The sequence below is a fragment of the Phasianus colchicus genome, chromosome 2 (assembly GCF_987193195.1).
Source record: "Phasianus colchicus chromosome 2, bPhaCol1.hap1.1, whole genome shotgun sequence".
Taxonomy (NCBI): Eukaryota; Metazoa; Chordata; class Aves; order Galliformes; family Phasianidae; genus Phasianus; species Phasianus colchicus.
In genome coordinates, this window is record NC_143437.1 from 6227753 (window position 1) to 6247662 (window position 19910).

The 19910-nt window shown below is 39.3% G+C and overlaps 1 protein-coding gene across 1 annotated transcript in view; it reads left to right on the forward strand.

The window, feature by feature from the left end:
- PCSK2 (proprotein convertase subtilisin/kexin type 2) overlaps window positions 1-19910 on the forward strand; it is a 93870-nt gene that overhangs the window by 35706 nt on the left and 38254 nt on the right. Inside the window, exons 3-5 of the mRNA XM_031603310.2 lie at window positions 9005-9118; window positions 10666-10774; window positions 12905-12942. Of these exons, the coding sequence (XP_031459170.1) occupies window positions 9005-9118; window positions 10666-10774; window positions 12905-12942 (261 nt within the window). The remainder of the gene's footprint in view (window positions 1-9004; window positions 9119-10665; window positions 10775-12904; window positions 12943-19910) is intronic.

Consider the following 19910-nt stretch of genomic DNA (forward strand, 5'->3'; position numbering starts at 1 on the left):
ACGACAGAAATTCACATATTTACAAGAAGTGTCTTCTCCCTCAGGATGGGTCAAGAGTATACTTCAGCAAAGGGAGTAATTTTACCTGACAGTTGAGTCTTCCCATATGAACCAAACTGAACAGGTTTTTCTCCAATGGTATTTTCTCACTGTCCCCACTTATCTGGAGGCTTGTTTCATGAAGTAAATGAACTTAAAATCAACAGAATTAGAGGAATCTTTAGCCTTGGAACAGTTCTCCTCCCTTGGGATGGATCAGATAGCATATTCATTGCTTGTGTGGGAGCAGCAACCATATTAATAGAATCTTCAAAAAGGAAGTGATATAGAGGTGGGCTCTGTAGTATTTCTGTCTGTGTAGGACCCATGAACTATCGTGGAGCAGGAAGAAAAGTCTTTTGATGCAGGAGTTCCCAGGATTTTAAGAAACAGACCAAAGCAATAAATGATGAAATGATGATAGAGAATTATTAAATTAGAAGATCCAGTGAGCACCACTCTTCTTTGTACTACACAGTCATATCCAAAAGCCACTCTCAATGCCAAATGGTCTGCAGTCTTAAAAATGAGCTACACCTGATTCCCATTTAAATTACAATCATTTTATGTCACAAAGAGTACAAATATAACTTAAATGTACTTTGGGTCTCCTGTATCAGCTGGTGGCCTTAGTAATAAAAGAGAATAACTCCCTGAAAGATATTTTACTGCTGAGGAGGAAGAACAAGGTGTCTTTTTTCAAGCATGATGTTTTTAGAAAGGTTTATTTGCAGTAATTGGCCAAGGGTTGTAAGGGAAGAGGGAGCTGCTATTTGCAGCCCTAATCTGGCAGGGAGAGTGTGCAGTCAATAAAGTGCCCTACATGCATGGGGCTTAATTCTTTTCTCTGTCACCAGACATGCTCTTGTTTACACCTGCACAGAGATGTGGTTCCTCTGATTGATTTGTGTGGCTTGATATAACTGCTGAGACAGCAAAGTAGAAAAAGATGCCCACATGCTGCTGATAAAATGTTCCTACGGTTTGCACTCTGACCCACTGGTGAGACTCACAGATGCAGTTGCATCCCATCTCCAGGGAATTTCATTCTCACAGCGATCTTGATTTGGTAAGTGGGATAGCTGTCCTGCTGTCTTGCAAAGAGATGTTCAAAATACACCATAAAGTGTAATGGCACCTTCTCTGGGTAGTGTAACAAGCTGTTTTTCATTCCTTTGGAAACACCTTAGGATTTCAGAAATGCTTCTGCTCTGATTTTTTTTTTTTTTTTTTTTTTTTAAAGCACTGAAAAAAATGGAAATAAGGACAGCATTCCTAGAATAGTCAGCACCTGTGATAGTGCAATTCTTGATGTGGCCCTCATGCCAAATTGAATAGAGAGCAGAGATGTGAATCAGTTTGCTTGCTCTTGAAGGCTGCACACTGGATATCTTGATATTCAGGGCTTTTTCTCTGTCTCACTCTTCCTTCATAAATTCTACTCTGAGAAAAAATCACCATCTAAGAAGGCACAATCCTATTGAAAATTTCAGTTTTACCAAATTGGCGTTTTCCTTCGTGGCCCTTCTATACTCAGCATTCATTTTACATTGCAGCCTAAACAATTCACTTGCATTTCAAAGTAGGAGCACTATTGATTTCTTAGTTGAGCAGGTTGAATATGATCCGAAGCCTCCTCTTACACATTGATTCCTTGTCTCTTTACTCACTGCTTCCTGAATGTCACTGAACTGTGAGAGACCTGCTAAATGGACAAAAATATTGATTTCTTTTCCCTTTCTTTTATTTTTGAAAGCTCCTTATTTACCAAGCACTGAACTAGTATCGGGAAAATGAAAGGTCACAGAGTAAGGCAGGAGCAAGTCAGTTCTGGCATTACTTTATTTTTTTTTAACATGAACTTGGTTGATATGTGAGTTCTTTACATTATGTTTCTGTCAAAAAGGGTTGATTGCCTGAATGGAACCTTTGAGCTGAGGCTGTTTACTTTCGTGTCTTACTGTTGTCTGATGGATGCTGAACTTCTGTGCTAGTTTCCTAAATGGCCATACCTCTGGTATTATGATTTTTCAACGAAAAGTTAAAGACCAGCCCCAACTATGCTACATTTTACTGTGCAAGACACAGCAAGGCTCTGCAAGAAACAGCCTTTCTTCATAGAGTTCAACAGTGGTAATATTTTACCCTTGTTTTATTTTACTGGGAGCATGACATTTTTTCAATATCGTGTCCAGAGAGTGGAGACAAAAGTTCAAAAGGCACAAGCTGAAGCCAGGGAAAACTGAGATGATGTCTCAAGAGGGATGGCTGGAGGCAGTCTCAGTGTCCAGAAGGCTTGAAATCTGCTGATTGTCTACATAAAGTTAGAAGTGTTTGAGCAGTCATGTGGGGCTTATTAGAGAAAGTGGAAACCTATGGCTGGTACAGAACATCCAAGTTTAATAAGCAAGAAAAATCAGCAGCACCTTGATATTCAGTGATGCTATTTCAGCTAGTAACTTTTTTTTTTTAAGGAAGCAAGATATACAAATAGAGGATAAGAACAATGAAAGATGGACACATTTTGTAGTGAACATGATGTCTGCTAGAAGTCGAAGCAATTCTTGTGCTTTGTCATTGAGTAGACATTGTTAAATTTATGAAACAAAGCAGTAACACAAAAATATTAATGGAAGAAAATAATTTTTTACTTTCATGAAATCATTCAAATCAACAACAGTTTTATTCCTGTGTCTTTTGCTTCAAAATCGCAGGTATAGTTATGCTGATAAACTTTGATACTTTGTCCTTCAACAGCTGCTGTATATTTGTTGTAGCTGTTCTGATTGCACCAACCAAGGTGGGACAGGATAGCTGGTGAAAAGAATCCTTGTACAGAAAGTACAGAAAACTCCCATTGACAGATGAATTAAAGAAGGCACTTGGAGACTCTTAAATGAATAACAAACCAGAGACACCTGTGGTTACCAAGAGGGATTTGTTCCTACATATGGAGAGACTCGTGAGAATCTTTGAAGTAATTAACTTGCTTGAGAGGGAGTGCTTGTCATTTAGTTAGTAAATACTGGATGATTAGTGACACACCCAAGCTCCCTGACATCCCTTCTTACTCTTTCTGGGCTTCAAAATAGGCTCAGAAGATATAAAATCAAGAGGATAAATCCAAAATATCAAAATAAATGGCATCTATTTTCTGCATGTGGGCAAAGTCTCCTAGCCTTACCCACCTCAGGTTATTAATTCAACAGCAGATGTCAGGAATCCCCTTTGCCAACTGTAAATAGAATCAGAGATGAATCATAAATGAATATAGGGAAGAACAGCAGAATGGGGGAAGAACCCAGCTGCCAGCTTAAGTGAATTTCTGGTGCCAGGTGGAGCAGCTCTTAAATCAGGCAGTACTTTCCTTCCAGTTACCTGCTCTTGACTTTCACAAACTTGATTGCTGATAGTACTTCTGGAGGCACTCATACAGTCCATAATTAGCTGGAGATGGTCCCTCTTTTCTTTGGGATAAGTTTGAAAAGATAGATGCATAATTTTGTAGAACAGAAGCTGCTATATTGGAAAAAAAAAAATGGCTACATTAACTAGCTATGCTTGGAGACCAATCTCTTGTTATTACTGGGAGGAAATAATAGTTTTTTTCATGGACTGGGAGCAGCTATTTAAAACGCTGGGGGGAACATCCCTCCTTGTGAGGATGCAGAAGATGGGAAAAGATTGCTGGAGATTTGTTTTCAAACATCTAGTTCTAGTGTTTGACTGACATTTTGGGTATTTACATTTACAGGAATATAGCAGCAGGAGCATTTTCCTATTGGAGCTCTGCACTTTTAATAATTTGCAGGCATTTTCATAGCCAGGTGTGAAGTGTAATTTGAAGAAAAAGGCTGGGTTTTCTAAGTTGAGAATGGCTGAAGTCCTGTCTCTGTATTGGAGCCAGTCCTCTGGAGTGCCCTCAGCCACATCCAGCTCCTGTAACTGTGTGTCAGAGCTCAACTTCCCACTGCTAACAGGAGAATCAACCATTAGGTTGAAGTGCGTGTCGTCTGGTGTCAGGCTCTCTGCTTTTGAGAATGGTCTCTATTTGTCAGGAAGCCAAGTCCTTGAAAGAACGGTTGACTGAGAATGGGTAATACACCATAACCTGGGAGCAATGCTTAGTCACATACACTCCCAGGGAGGCCTCTGCTAACGTTTAAAAGTCATTTGGTTTTGTTATATTCATCTGACTTCAGCTGCAGTTCAAGCAACGCTAGGTCTGTACTCCCTTTTCTCTAGTGAGGATGGTCAAAGTTATTCTTTTTACTTTGTAGTGGAAAGTCTCACTAAACTTCATTACTTTGGGGCTTTAGGAAAAATGTAGAAGAATGTATTCTTCAGCTTCCTGAGCTTCTTCCCAGCAAGCTGCTGCTGGACAATGCAGATGATGAGTGTATACTCCGTGAACGGAATCAGTATTCCCCTCTCTTTACATGGATGGAGTGGATAGCAAATTTAATGTTTTCATCTGTGTTTACTTAGAAATCAGAGATGAAAAAGACACCTGTTGAGGACTGGGATCAGAGAGAGGATGACATTTGTAGCTAAGACCCTGACAAGGTGCTGTAGGTTTTCATTCCTTTTTGAAGGCTATCAGGTGTGAGGATCTCACAGACTCGAACTTTTCTGTCTCCACTTCTCTTGTCACAATTTGTGTTTAATAGCAGCAGTCAGGAATGCTCTTCAGTAGACAGAGGTGTTTTGCTGGTTGATGCCTTCAGGTATGTGGACATGCTCTTCCAAGCCACCTTCATGGCAGGCTGCTCCTCTGCACAATTTGTAGGGCTTAAGACTAACCATCGGCTTGACTTCTTAAAAAAATGTGGGCAACTGGCTTTCAATTTCTTTCTTTGCTTTTAGCAGCAGACCTACTTTGAACTCAGGCTTTAGAGAGAAAAGATCCACCACTTCTTTGGACTGATCATCTTACTGCTGTGTTTTGTTTTTTTTTAAGCCATGCAAGTCGCGCTTACTAGATGTCATCACTGGGACTGTCTTTTTCCACTGGAATTTGGCCTGAATTCTCCTGCTGTCATGTTCTTGAGGTTGGGGGTTGTGTGTACTGTTCCACTTTTTATACCCACTGGTATAATTTAGTAAATCTGTCATTTATGCTCAATATAATGGAGTCATTTAACTGCAGGAACTCAACAGTATAATTAACCCTGTTTCTTCAAAACGAGGAGCTGATTGTCTTGGCATTCACAGGAGTATAGAGCACAGTTAGAGTGCTGTGGTTGCTGGCCTTCCCGGAGCAGTATTGCAGACAATCGATTATTTTGTTAATTTGTTCTGCATCAGTATCCTGCTGTTTTAATATCATCCGAGTGGCTTTATGCACCATGCATAAGTACAAGTATATTAAAAATCAATACCTGAACCTCTTTCCCATCATCAATGGACTGTACCTTCCTTGATACATGACCTTCTTTTTCCAATAATAACACACCTAGTAACTTTTGCATGATCTAGCCACACACTAATAAAATACATGCTCACTTCTTAATCCTCTATCATAATGAAGAAGAAATAAATGTATTAAGAATGAAATAAAAGCTATTATTGCTGACAAGCCTAAATTTGAGACAGTGAAAAATAGGAAGTCTTGTTCCTTCGCTAATTTCTAATAAGCGTCGTGCTTAACAGGCTCAAAGCCTTTAGAGATGCTATTATCAAAAGTCTGTCTTACAAACACTGCTTTTCCTGCTTCAGTTAGAGAAATAAGTATTTAGAAGATGGCATGAGGATGCATTATGGATTGCTTTGCTGGTTGGATTCCAAGTCTGAACATGAAAAAAATACGGTATTTTTATTTTATGTCTATATAAAGTAGACATAACTATAGACATAATAGACTGTGTCTATTATAAGATCAGAATGTTCTTTTCTATGATTTTCTATCTTTCCACATGCAAAAATGTGATCCCAAGTTCTCTCTTGTATGTATTTTTAAAACTTACTATCTGCAGCAAGGTGCTTAATGCATTTATGTTACAGATATCATAGAGAAGCCTGTAAGAAGAAATCCTTCAGGTAGAAGCAAAATAAGATGTGGTTCCTCTTCAGATCTGGACTAGGTCAAGGACAAGTTTACAGCTGAGGAAAAATACTAGAATACCAGAATATTTTTCTGGTAGATGTAGCCTATTGGCAAGAGTACAAGGTTTCACTCCCATCAACTATCTGCTAATTGGCTGTTCTCTGCTGAAATCATTGGAATTACATCAAGGATAAATGTACTCCACCTGGGATTTTATTTTCTGGAATATATGGATGTTTTCTGATCTTAGGATAGCATTTTCATCAGGCAAGTTTGTTCTTCTTGTGCAGGGGAAATTCTTAACAAAAAGCACCTGAATAGGCATTTTGTAGCTTCTGTGATGGGGAAGGTGCCAAGGCTTTACCCAAACCTTTCAACTCATTTCATGGCAAGAAAGCCCAGTCTGTTTTGAATGTGACTCTGCAAGTTGCTATCATTACTGAACTTAATGAGAAAAGCCTTGTTTTTGCAGGGTTTAGGAGGCCTCAGACATTCTGAAATAGTTTCTCCTTGAATGGCAGTATCTCGCGTGCCTCATGTCCATGTAAATTACTCAGCCTGTTAAGAGTGGTTTTAGTTCAGAGAAGGTTATACATCCTTTTCACATATATTTCCACCTCTCAGGGAATTACAATATCGTGTAATGTAATATAATAAAAGATTCAAATTATATTTTATTGTACAGATATAACAAGTCAGAGAAATGAGGTGATCCTGAAGAGTGAAGTCAGTCTGTGCTGTTTCTGCAAATCACTCCTCACTTTCTTCAGCTTGTCTTAAAGAAAAGCCAGGGCTCCAAAACATTGCTTTTTAATTAGTGGAATTCTTTTTGTACTAAATCCTAATTCAGTGCCTTAATGCAGCAGGTCCTGCAGAGCCAGCAAGCTTGCGTGGGTGCATAAATGCGTGAATCTTTTTCTCTGGCATCCCTCTAACTGAGAGTTGGCTTCTGTTCATAATTATTTCATGTGGTGACAGCTCGGGGTTTGCAATTGCAAGCATGGAGGCAGGGGTGGTAACAGAGTAAGGCATAATGACAGGTGATTGCTCTGTTGTCTCCATGGCATCACTGAGCCTTATCTTAGAGGTATCAAACAGTGTGCTTATACCTTTCTTTATACAGGTACCTGGCACCACAAAGTACACCTGGTATGGTTCCTACTTAGTCACTGTCTTCTTTTCAGCTTATTTGGCGTTAGTTTTTCACGTTCTTTTCCATCTGCTTTGGTTTTAATGAACTTGAGCAAGTAATAGAAACGTATATAAATGAAAGCACCTACCAGTTCAATATTTTATCATTTTGCACCTCTAGTTAAGGAATTGGAATTCATAAAAGTAGGTTTTTAGAAACATTGATACTGCCTCTTCAGGACAGATCAGTTCTTTTTGGTATCCTCTTTCTGAGTGCGTCACATATGCCTCATCCTGCTCACTATGAACTGGCATTAAGCTCCCAAGGTTATAATGAGGCAATGTAGCTGTGAGGAAAATAGCTTTTAGCCCCAGTCAGTTGTATCCCAGTTTCATCTTGGTCACAGGCATCTCGCTGAGCTCTGTCCTTTGAGGTTCCTGCTTTAATTAACGGAGATGGAAGGACACCTCCGAGAATGACTCAACTCCTCTAAGGTCTAATTTGGCCTTTGAAGGAATTTCTCTGATGAATTCTGTCTGACACTACGTGAGTTACTGTGACACATCAGGGTATACATCTTCTTAATCAGAAATGCCAAAGCCACACTTGTAGAAATGGTTACTTAAGCTATGAGGTTTCCTTAATAACCATGGGTTGTTTTGGCGTGGTGGTGGTGGTGGTATTGTTGTTTTCTTTTAAAGAAAATGCCTAAGAAAATGTTAGTTTCTTTGCTGCCTTGTTTCTGCATCTCAGAGTTTACTCAATGTATAGTTTTAAGCTTTCCTCTCTGATTAAGAGGGATGAATATATATACATATCAGTGAAATATTTGCACTATTATGCAATCTTGGTTCTATATGTTGAATGTTATCACATATTATAATGATGATTAGAACCATTCGGTGGTGTCCTTTTACATTTTTGCAAATAAGATGAATATGATCTGACATTTGTAGTTCCTGCCTCCAAAGATTCTTGTGTGTCTAACTTTTATTGTTGTTTATAGTGCATAGGAACATATTTTAGTGGGGGTTTTTTTGTTTGTTTGTTTATAAAGAAAAGGATCTCAAACTGCGGCAGCTTGTTTTGCACAGCCAGTATTCTCACATCTTACAATTCAGCCAGCTTGGTCCATTTAGTGGCCATTTTGCCATCTAGCTTTTCTTGCCAATGCATTTATTTATCACTTATTAATAACAAAGATAATCCCTGAAAGTGCATCTCTGTAAGATGTGTTTCCAAGAACTTCAGGAGTACAGTGAGAACACATAGCCCTGGATACTTTTCTTCCAGTAAATCTAATCTCCCAGCTACCTAATACTCTGAAAATACCCTAGAGAAAAGTCTGAAAAAAAGTGTGACTGAGGCCTCATTTTATCAAATGCAGCTTGGAATATTTATATTGGGAATTAGTTACATAATTTTGTCATCTAATAATGACGTTTTGATTCTGATGGCTGAGAGAAAAGTATGGCGAGAAGGGCCATGTCAATGATGTCAGGGTCTCTTTCTTGCACAAATCCTCTATCACCTAAAATGTGTTCCTCCAGGCAGGGCACTTTTGAGTGTCTCTTCTCTCCATAGCCATCTTCCCCAGAATTACATTATTTCTTGAGCTCCCTCTGCAAATTTTGACAGAAATCTGCCCCAGGTTGCTGATGAGTGATGCAGACACAATTAATGTGATTTCAGAACCCTTATCTCTCCTGCAGAGAAAGGAAACAAAGTCAGAAACATCTTTATGGTGAAGAACGTTCAGCTAAAGATGTAAAAATTAATCCTTCCAGGTCAAGAAGGCTGTGCAGCAGGAAGGCTTCAGCAGAAGAAAGCGAGGATATAGAGACATCAATGACATAGACATCAACATGAATGATCCTTTATTTACAAAGCAGTGGTACTTGGTAAGTTCTGAAAGAAAATCACAGTGAGCGTAACTAAGTAATTGGCATTCAAATTACTTTGTGCTGGTACAATGTCTTGCAAGAGTTCTTTCCAATTATCTTCTAAGAATTTGGGAATCAATCCAAGGCTCTGTTGTGTTGTTTTTAACTGAACCTCTTTTATGCTGGGAAGACCCAGCAAATTTCAGGAGCTAGATTTCATTTCAGTCAATAGAAAGATCCTCAGAAGGCTTGAAAGAGAACTGTACTGGTGTCCTGTGGGCATTCCTGGTGTGCTGATGTGACCCCAAAAACTGCATGTGAATCATGTCTTTGATTGAACTGTTGCCAGGTAAAACAGTTATAGAATTATAACAAAAAGTTCTAGTATACTTACTAGAAAAAAAAAAAAAGAGGTTTTTCTTTTCTTTTGCAAATCTGAATACTGCTTAATTGATTTTCTTCAGTCAAAAGCAGAATTCTGGCTTTAAGCCGATGTCAAAATAAATTAATATTTTACTGAATTGTTTCATTTTTAATGTGTCATATTTTACAGGGAGAAGTTTTTAGTCTTGAAAGAATTTTTTTTTTCATAAAAGTAACAAAGAAAGATGTCTTTCTATTAAAACTTTGATAAAGTCATTTTCCTCAATTTTAACACTGTGACATATGTAGAGTATTGTAAATACGGTACCATCTTGTTCAATTAAGTTGGCTCTTTTTGTTTATGAATAGTGTTTCTCAATCTCTTTCCTTCTAATGCATTTCCTATGTTTTGTGAATCTATCAGATATGTCTGTTGGTTTTTTTCCCAAGACAAGAGTTGCCAGATGAATGAGGGTGTGTAAGCATTTCACCCTTGGTGAAATGATGAACTGAAATGTGGATTAATTCACTTCATTGCTGTACTTCAATCAATCACAGAAGTGCATTTTGAAATGAGAAATGGTATCTGACATAAAGTTGAATAGTTCTGCATCTGGAATAGCAAAATTCATATTCTGTCCAACATGGAACTTGAGAAATTTGTGAATGAGATTGGTAAGCACAGCTTCTGTCTGAAGGCAGGGGATTGCCCTTAGGAATCATACCCACAGAGACCCGTGAAGTCCAACTACTGATCCTTCCTGCTCAAAGCAGGCCTAACTTCTTAATCCAAAAAGTCATTTCTGATATTAAAACCAGTGGGACTGAATTTCAGTAGCTCCCTGCTTTCCATAAAAACTGTTACCATTACCTGCTCATAAAGCAATCCTCTGTAGCATCTGCTGGTGCAACTTTTGCTAGCTTAACCACACTGATACACCTGAGGAGAAAAATACTCCTTTGGATTGAAAAAATTCAGAGTTCAACCAAATCTTAGAAACCACAAAGAAGTGAATTTACCACCATAACTCTTATTTACAACTTGAGGCAGTAGGTATGGTTACAGAGAGACTAATACTTCAAAGCAGATGGGATTTATTTTCTATACCAAAGATGCATGCAAAGACATAAAGATGGAATTGGTGTCTGTGGAAGTGTGTCTGTGAGGTAAAAAGAGCTGTTCTTCTTCACTGATCTATCAGATTAACACTGGTCAAGCAGATGGGACGCCTGGACTTGATCTTAACGTAGCTGAGGCGTGGGAGCTGGGATACACAGGGAAAGGAGTTACCATAGGAATTATGGATGATGGTAAGTGAAGACTGCCTGCTACTTTAATATTTTTAAGTAGCTTTTTCCATGCAATCAAAGTCAAAAAAAGATTAATAATGGATAGCTTATAGTGCTGAGACTACCAGTCTTCGGGGAAAATACATTATAAAGTCTCCACTAGGGACAGAGAAGCACAGATATCCAAAGCAGTCATAGTGGTATGCAATTATCAAACAGCAGTCTTCGAGGGCACATTATAATGACCATAAAACCAAAGGAAAGACTCCCCTTGACTCCTGTAGGTGCTGACTAGAGGACTTAATTGCCTTGCAAAAAGTACTTAGAAAAACATTTTCTGGGTTGCATTATTCTCAAAGTCATACTTCTACAGCTGAAATAATTAAACACTTTCATGCTGAATGTCAATAAAGACCTGCATATTAAATACCTTACTAATTTGAGGCTAAGTTCAAGGAAGATGAACATAACAGGTGTAGCTGAAGTCGCAGCAGCTCTTAGGGCCAGATGTTGAATATTTTCCTTTTAGGATGGCTGAATAATATTAAAAATAAATAAAGAGGCTGGATCCACATATGTTTTCTGGGATTAGCTGACATGGGTCCTCATTCATTTGCTCATTCCTAAGACAAAGATTTCATGCAAATTAGACAGTAGATTCAGACACACAGATATTGATGTCATGAGAGATCACATTTTTACTGTTCCCACAAAGGCAGGAATTTTCTTTCAGAATGACTAGATATGATTAGGACATGGGGTTGACAACAAACTGATTAAGCTTAAAGTCAAAGAATGCTGTTGAGAAGTGTTAGCCCATCAGATGTAGCTTTTACAGAACACAGTAATTTAATCTATATTCAGTTCAGTAAGTGTGGAATAGAGCTCCTGCATGAAATGATTCTTCACTGAGTCCTCTGTTGCCCATATCCCTTTTGAATCAGCAAGGGCCTCCACAGATGCAAGGATCCCTTCTTGCAAATCTAGTGCTAAGGACCCTACGTAATGGACAGTAATATTTTCATCAGGATAATCACAATAACATGCCATTATACTTGCAAATATAATTAAGCACATAGTAAAATGCAGGTTGGAAGCGTAGGGCAGGGGTAATGTTCAAAGCAAAGCATGAAATTGGTGGCCATTTCTTTGTACATTTTAACTGGATGCCTAATAGGTTAATTTATTTCATCTGAGTGTAGATCTGCCACTTCTGTTGTTCCATCCATGGGGATTTGTGTATTTATCAGCTTTAGAAATAATTCTTGCATAAAGGTATTCCGGACCACTGCCTTTTTCCAGGGTTTAGCAAACTGCTGAGGTGTGGAGCCTCCATTTAAACTCATGCTTTATAAAATATCAGGGTTACTATTTTCTGTGCATCTCCTTGATCCTTTGGATATGGTATTCTTTTTTTCTTCTCAGCTGCAACCTAAGTGTCCGGTTTGCTTAGGATTCCAGGGATCTGAGAGTTCCTTCTGGCATTTTCAGTGCCTGTAGTGTTAAGCACAAACCAGATGAGCTCCAGTGAACATTTAGCTCGTTTGGGATTTCTGTTTTGTGTCAGCTTTTTGAAGCCATGTATGGGAATGCTCAGAATCTAAGTGTCACGATATTGTATCTCATGAAGCCCAGATCTCAGACTGCAACCTATGCTCAGATATTTGCTAGAACAGTCTAATCCACATTTTCTCTCTACTTAGGTTACTGTTATCAGTGGTTAAAAATTCCATTTTTGTGTGCTGTACTGATGTAGTGTTTGCTGATGTTCACAGATTTGGTACGTTTTGCTGTACGTGACAGCTCTTTGTATATAGATACACTGTGATTTAAGCTAGTTGTACTAAACAAATATGATGCAATTGACAAAACAGGCCAATAAATGTCATCATCAAGCTCACTTTCTCAACTTGCACCTGAATTTTGGCACAAATGATTGACAACACCTAGCTGGGGCTGCATTAGAAGTGATGTCCCAGTTTATAAATCAATACATAAAAACTGAAATTTCATTTCAATCAATGGCATTATTCACCATGATTGTTTTCCTACAGCTGCAAGGGAGTTTAGTTTTTTGTTTTCTGTGATGATTAGAAAATATTTTTGAAACTCTTAACCTTCAGTTTGTTTTCTCTCATTATTTTATTGCAGGAATTGATTATCTGCATCCTGATCTTGCCTCTAATTATGTAAGTACATGCTGACCTTTTCTGTAAAATGTGACTTTTCTTGTTGTTATTGCCCTTCTTTGTTACAAAATTGTAAGCAGTGAAGAGGCTAACGGTATAGCTGAACTGCTGATCTTAGAGATGATACATTTCATATTGAAATGAGCAGACTAAAAATGGGGCTGCCTGTGCAAGGAATGAAAAGGTTGACAAGGCTTTTTATAAAGGAATGACAGTGCTGGCGCACATTAAATAAGCTGCAGTTTGCAGTATTGGATTTGGGACAGAAATGAGTAACCTGGGAATTGGCTCTAAATCCTGCTATTAAGATGCAGAACACACCTGTCACTTGGAAGGCCGTGGAGCTGTGGGCTGTTGCAAGGCTGCTATTGTTCACCATGGCTCAAGCATGCATTAGCTTCTGAAACCTCCAGGAACAGCTTAATTCCTTTATAACAGGTGATTTGGTCTGGTGCTCCAAAGCATGCACAGGGCAGATTGTGTATTATCAGCACACACAGTGTCAACTGATTGTTCCTCATACACTTACTTTTAGACTTGCAGCTTTTAATCTTTCTTAATTCTTCCAGACTCTTCCCAGCCCCTCATGGTCACTAGTACTCATGTCCCCAGGGGCTCCCAGCATCCTCAGGCTGCCTTTGTGGTGTGCTGCTTTCACACTGTGTTTGAGGCAGTGAGGGTGAAAAGCTGTGGTTCTTTGCCTGATGAGTTGCAGTGTCTCAGCTTTAGGTCTTGCTCCTTTACTGCAGTCAGCAGCTTTCTTTCAGTAACCCAGTCTTCTTCGGTTGAGCAGTGTGGTTTGGTTTTCAACTGCAGTTAAATGAAAAGAACAAAAGCAACTGGAAGTTTGGGTAAAATGACCGAGTCAGAAAGAACGGCTCCAAAATTAGAAAGAGTAGGGCAATTATTTTTATATATTAGTTGTTACAACTTGGAAAATAATAGGCAACAGACAGAATGAAAACCTGTTTCTTATAGTAAATAGCTAAGAATCTCTGGTGGAGAATGTATGGGTAGAGAAGGTATTGACTTTGGACAAAGGATTTGGGAAATAGCTGACTGGAGAGGTAAAGTGCAAGATAACCTGTTTCACTTGTTATGAACTGGCTTAATAACTCGATAGCAGCTAATTAAACCTTCTGCCCTAACTGCCAAACCCTCACCCAAGAGGAATAACTCAGTAGGACGTTTCAATAAGTTTGTATGAATTAAAAATGTTATTAAAAGATAACCTTTTAGTCTATCACAGGAATTGTTCTCAGCATGTATGCCTTTAGCATACGATCCAGGGCCAGAATGTGCTTTTTGCTCACTTACTTGCTTTTGCAGCAGCAGGCATGAACAAAGCACGAGAGAATGTTCTGTTTCTAAAATAATCATGTTTTGAATAAACAAGATACAGCTGTGTACCTGTATCTGATCTAATGCAAAGTAGGAACATTTCTGTTGTTAGCAGTGAGCCTAGGATCATGCCCAGAAACTAAAAATAGATTTTTAGTAATACTGTGTATTGTCTTTCCATTCTAAAAATGTTTTCTGTCTAATGGATAAATACTCGTCAGGCTTAGCAGAATGTGTTCTCTTTAGAGTGGCAATAGTGAGTATTACAGTATCTAATGAAAATAGAGTAGAGAATGTCATGACAATGAAGATACCATGCCTAGAAGTCAGAAAACAGTGGATGAGGAGATAGACAAAGAACTATTGGGCTGAAATAGGAGAAGAAAAGCTGACTGAGAAAGGAGAAAACAAATATTTAGCGGTAGGCGTGGAAGACTTGTGAAGAAACTGATCTTGAAGAGAGAATCTTAAAAATTCTGTGTAGGAATTGCTTTGTTTAAACACAGATTAATCTGGTTGTGAAGCAGCAATCAGGCTGTTGAGGGATGAACAGCTGTTACATGGCCAGTGCTAAGTGCTGAGTTAGGCCTGGCTTGGACAGGGCAGGTGAATAGCCAGGCACGGAGGAGAAGGCTGAGGAACAAGGGGTTGGTCTGACAAACAGCCATTATGCAGCAGCAGAAACTCCATCTGAAAGATCACAGACTTTACAGTAGTTACAAACCCAATGCTTTTAATATAGAAATATGAAAACATGGGCTGAATATGCCAGAGGATGCTGCCAGGAAAAGTGCTGATAAATTAGTGCGTTATATGCAAGGTAAGCAGGGAGAGATACTGGCATCTCCTCGCAGGGATGGCTGCAGTAGCTGTGTCTGAGACGTGGCTGCTGAAGGGCAAGGTCAAGTCCTGCTCCTGCTGCTAAATTTTCCACCTCCTCACTCACTGGAGAACAGCACAGCGGTTGCAGGGCTCAGTTCATCCCTGCTTTACCTATTCTCCTCTCTCTGCAAGGCTGCACACGCCTTTGAGTCCTAGGAGACCCTGCTCTGATAGCTTCTGCTGCATCTCAGAGGCCACAAGAGCATTATTTCCCAGTAGGTAGTAATTTGGGCATGAACTAAAGACAAGAACTTAAATCCAACCTGGAGGAAAGATCAGTTTAGACCCAGAAAGGCAATGAAGTCACTCTCTTAGGAATGGATCTTTAATTCTCTTCAGCAATTGCAGTCACCCTTGCACAGTTCCTGTACCACATGTTTAGCATTTCATGGCATTTGCAGTTTGGGACAGCTTTCTTTTAGGTTGCACTGCTTATATTTAGGAAATTAAAGGTTTGTTTCTCAAGTGCATAAATGCCTGCATATCATGGCAATATCTGTTCATTTTCTTGAAAAACTGGGAACAATTAGAAAGTTTCTCAAAGGTGATGCTTTCAGCACGTTAGCATTTTTCCAGTACAAAACCTTGGCCTCAGTTGTATGGTTTCAGTTGGCTTTTATATTTTGAATTGCTGTTTTATTTTGCTTGACCAGGGTTAGCACTTAGATATGAGGATCAGAGAGGAGAAAGAGCTCTCCAAAAGAAAAACAAACCATTTTGTATTTTTTTTCCTTACTTTCAATGATATGTGATCTGTCCCTGTCTTGCAGGGCACTCAGATAATCTCACTCTTTGAGTATCACATAGTCCATGTGTGTTCACAAGCAACCTTTTGGCTTGCTTGGGCTGCACCGAGTGAAGAGGAATTGTCTTGGGCCACATATAAAATATAGCTAATGTAGATAAATAACAAAACATTTTTAAATGTTTTTTATTATAACAGAACAAAAGAGAGCAACAAAACCATAAACCAGTGTGATACGTGACCCTGTCTTTGTGACAGATGCATCAGGCTGGTTCAATGGCAGTGGCTGCAGTTCTCAGTGAGCTCTCAGGTGTCTGTCAGAGATTTTTGATGACGTTTTACTCTTTGTGTGCTTCATCCTGGAGAACAGCTGTCCACAGATGTACATACTGCCAAAAAGCAGGGGCAGGAATAAGGCAGACTGTGAACGGAGCAGTATTTCTCTGTGCTAAGATATGTTTTAGAGAAGTCTGGTATAGAGACGTAATCAGATTTTTGAGTTGAATATCTGATTGCAACTCGAAACATTGCATTTAAAAGGTTGCAGGTAGTGATCTATTTGTGTCAACTGAAAATGGAATCTCAAATACACCAAAAAATTGATGATTTTTTTTTTTTCAAAATCTTGAAAACTATTCTCAAATTCCTTTATCAAAACAGAAAGCATGGCTTTTTTTGCTGTTTGGCTGTTTTTTGCTGTTCACAGGACTGTGTTTAGCCAGTATAATACAATGCACACAGTTATTTACCATTTGTCAGTGCTGCACAGCACCCTCCCTGTGCCCTGGTTTTAGCCCAGGGCTGGGATGAACCAGATCACTCAGTGGGGCAGGAGGAGGCTGCAGAATGAGCTGGGCTGGGCTGGGCCATGTGTGCTGTGTGGGTCATGGGTTGGACATGCCTGGGTTAGTCTAAAAGGTTACTCTTATGCATATGAAACTTTCTAATTAGGATTGATTTATGTTTTGGATATCTTTTCTTTTAGAAAGTCTGATATGTCAGAGTTGGTTTTGTCCCAAATTGGAGTGCAGAATTGACATTGCAGCCACAAAAATGGGAAGGGGGAATGAGGAAATGTATTGTTTCAGTGATTTTGTTCAAAATATATTTCACATTTCCCGGAGTTAAATATTTTATTGCTTTTCCTGCAACAACCCAAAAAATCTCAGAATTCAAATAGGTAACATGTAGTCTTTGTACGTGAATGAAATAAATTCTTCATTTGTATCCAGCTCACTCCAACCAAACCCCAAATGCCCTTTTTAGCTGGCCAAGAGAATTATGAACCTTTATTCCTTCCTGACAGCCTTCCTATACATACGAAAAGGAGCATGCCTTCTCACAATCTAGATGGACTGCTCCCCCAGTTCCCCTCTCAGCAAGCTGCAGTACAGGCACTTGTTCCTGAGGGTTTTGGGGGTTATTGCAAAGCTGGAATTTTCCATTCTGCACAGTGAGTGCAGAGACTCATTGTCAAAGGATCGATATTTTCCTCCATGCCTTGGAAACCCTGCAGAGGTTCAGCCTTCAGGAAATTATTTTTTTTCCCCACAAAGAGAACCCTTCATTATGAACTGATAATTAAAAAGCTGAAGCCTAATGCACTCCGTGCTTTTCTTTCAACTCAGACTGTGCTTACAAAGCCAGCAATTTTCAGGACTGACTTCTCTGAGATGCAGCATCTGAGAGAGAAAGAGAAGGAAAGTAACAAGGGCTGCATATTAGATGTGTCTAGTAAAAGAGAACAGCAGAGTGGGGGTTGTGCAGTACAAACTTTAGAACATTCTTTCAAAGAAAAGCCTAAGGGAGCAAACAGATTTGTTGTGCCATGAGCAGAAATTCGAACTGATCTCTCCCTCACATGAGTTTGTATTCTGTAACTCTCATACTTTGCTCGTGTCTGCTGGTTGAAGGTCAGTGTAGCTGCATTATCCCATTTACAGCAGCAGGGAGCTGATCATCTCATGTAAGTGGATTTATCCCTGATTAGCAGTGGTGAACAAAATCAGAGTCCCACCAAGGCACTCAGACCAGGAGTAAAAAATTGCTGGTTTCAATGCCTGAACTCTGCCTGAAGCTAAAGGCTTTTTTTTTAAAAAAAAAAAAAAAAAAGAAAAATGAAGGAGGGGGTGAGGGAGAGGGCATTTCTAACATTTGTTGTGGAAGAACAAGAAGTGACTGAACAGAAAACTTTTAAAAAAAGTATTAATACCTGTAAAATGGGAATCATGCAGCCGTTCTTAGTGATCAATAGTAATAGAATATGTTCAGATAACACGACTTCCAGTCTTTTCTTCCCTCTGGACTTGCCTGTCTTCTCTTTCCAACTGACTACAGCTCAAGAGGCAAAGCAATCTCTCAACTTTTGGGGCCTTGTCACCAGCAGTTAAGCTAACAGGTCCCCCCGTCCTGCCAAGAGGTACACAGAATACTTATAGGAGAAGTGGAGAAGCAGGGAAATGTTCTTCTGCTATGACCTGCGATTTCTGTTGTTTACTAGAGGAACATACGCATTGCTGAATAATTTTTACAGCCAGAAAAGCAATAAATAGTACAGGCAATAAATTATATACTGTGGTGTCTGCAGTAAAGTTAGCTATGGCATCAAGGATCTTTTTTCTTTGCCTCCCTTGCGTGCAAAGGGAGGCTGTATGTCAGTGATTTAGCACTGTAAATCATCAGCATCTGCCCTAAAATTCCTCAGCCTAGTGGTGAGATTTTGTAAGTTGACAGGGCTCCATTGGCAGCTATTGAACCATGCTACTCTGACCCTGCTGATCTACTTCGCTGAAATCCCAACTGATGTAATGCCTGAATCAAACAGAATTCACTTATAAGTGGTGGCGAGAAAAACTTTGCCCTTCCAAGGCAAAAACTTGGAGGAAACTCTCTGAAAACCTTGAAAAGCTCCCAGTTCCCACACTGCTGTTAATGTCAGCTTACGGAATCCAGAGGGATCTTAAAGCCAAACCATATCAGAGTCATGCTCATCCCTGCCTGGCATCAGTGAGTGATTTGAGTTAGCTTGAGGAGATCTGGTTCCTACAGAGAGAGCTTCAAAAGAGCCTGTCACAGTTGCACAGTTGCAGCTCCTACTGCATTTCAAAGGTTTATTGAGTGCATACACTATGAGCTTAATGTCAATAAAGCTTTATTGCTAATACATCAAAGGTATTTTATGGGCAAACTCTACACTCTGGTCATTATTGCCAGTGCCTATTTTTAATTGCAGCGTTGAAGTAACATTACCATATCAAAAGATAAAGAACAAACTGTTTCAGATAGTTCAATACATCGCTAATTGGATTTTGGATTGCTTGGTTTCTTTCTTTCTTTCTTTCTTTTTTTTTTCAAATGTGTTGCTTTGGGGTTGGGTATTTAGTGAATAGATTTTCTAAAATAAATGCTAGCATATCAATTAAAAATTATCCACCAAAATCTGGGATTAATTTCATCCTTCTACTAACACTTTGCAAATTCACTCTGCACTGCACACTTTGATGGATGTTCTTGAAGTAGATTGTGGCAGAATTTTCATCAAGAAATTGTTGAGAGAGCAAATGAAACGTCTCTTTAGCCAGGCTGGAAGGATGCAGGCTGGCTGATGCCTTAGCAACAGAAACTGATGGCCTTCTGTCAGCTGTTTATGTTGCTCAGATGACTTCTAGCAGCTAGGAAGCTGGTTTCAGTGTTTGGAAGATGGTCGTTAAGGACATGCAAGACGCTGAGGTTTCATTGGCATGAGTTAGAATTTACTGTGAAGGGAATGAAGATCTCTGTGTCAGACTTGGCAGGTTTTTTTTTTCTGTTACTCTGTGCAGGATCAGCTTCTGGACTCATCTCTGTTCTGTGCAATCTGTTTTGTTTTTTTTTCTCTGAACATATGGAAAGCTGAAAAAGAGCTGATGCCTCCTCTGGTAAGATCAGCCAGGCAAAAGGGGTGCTTTGCATACTTGGAAGGCCTGGGTTTACCACGTACAGAAAATGCTTAATGTCACGT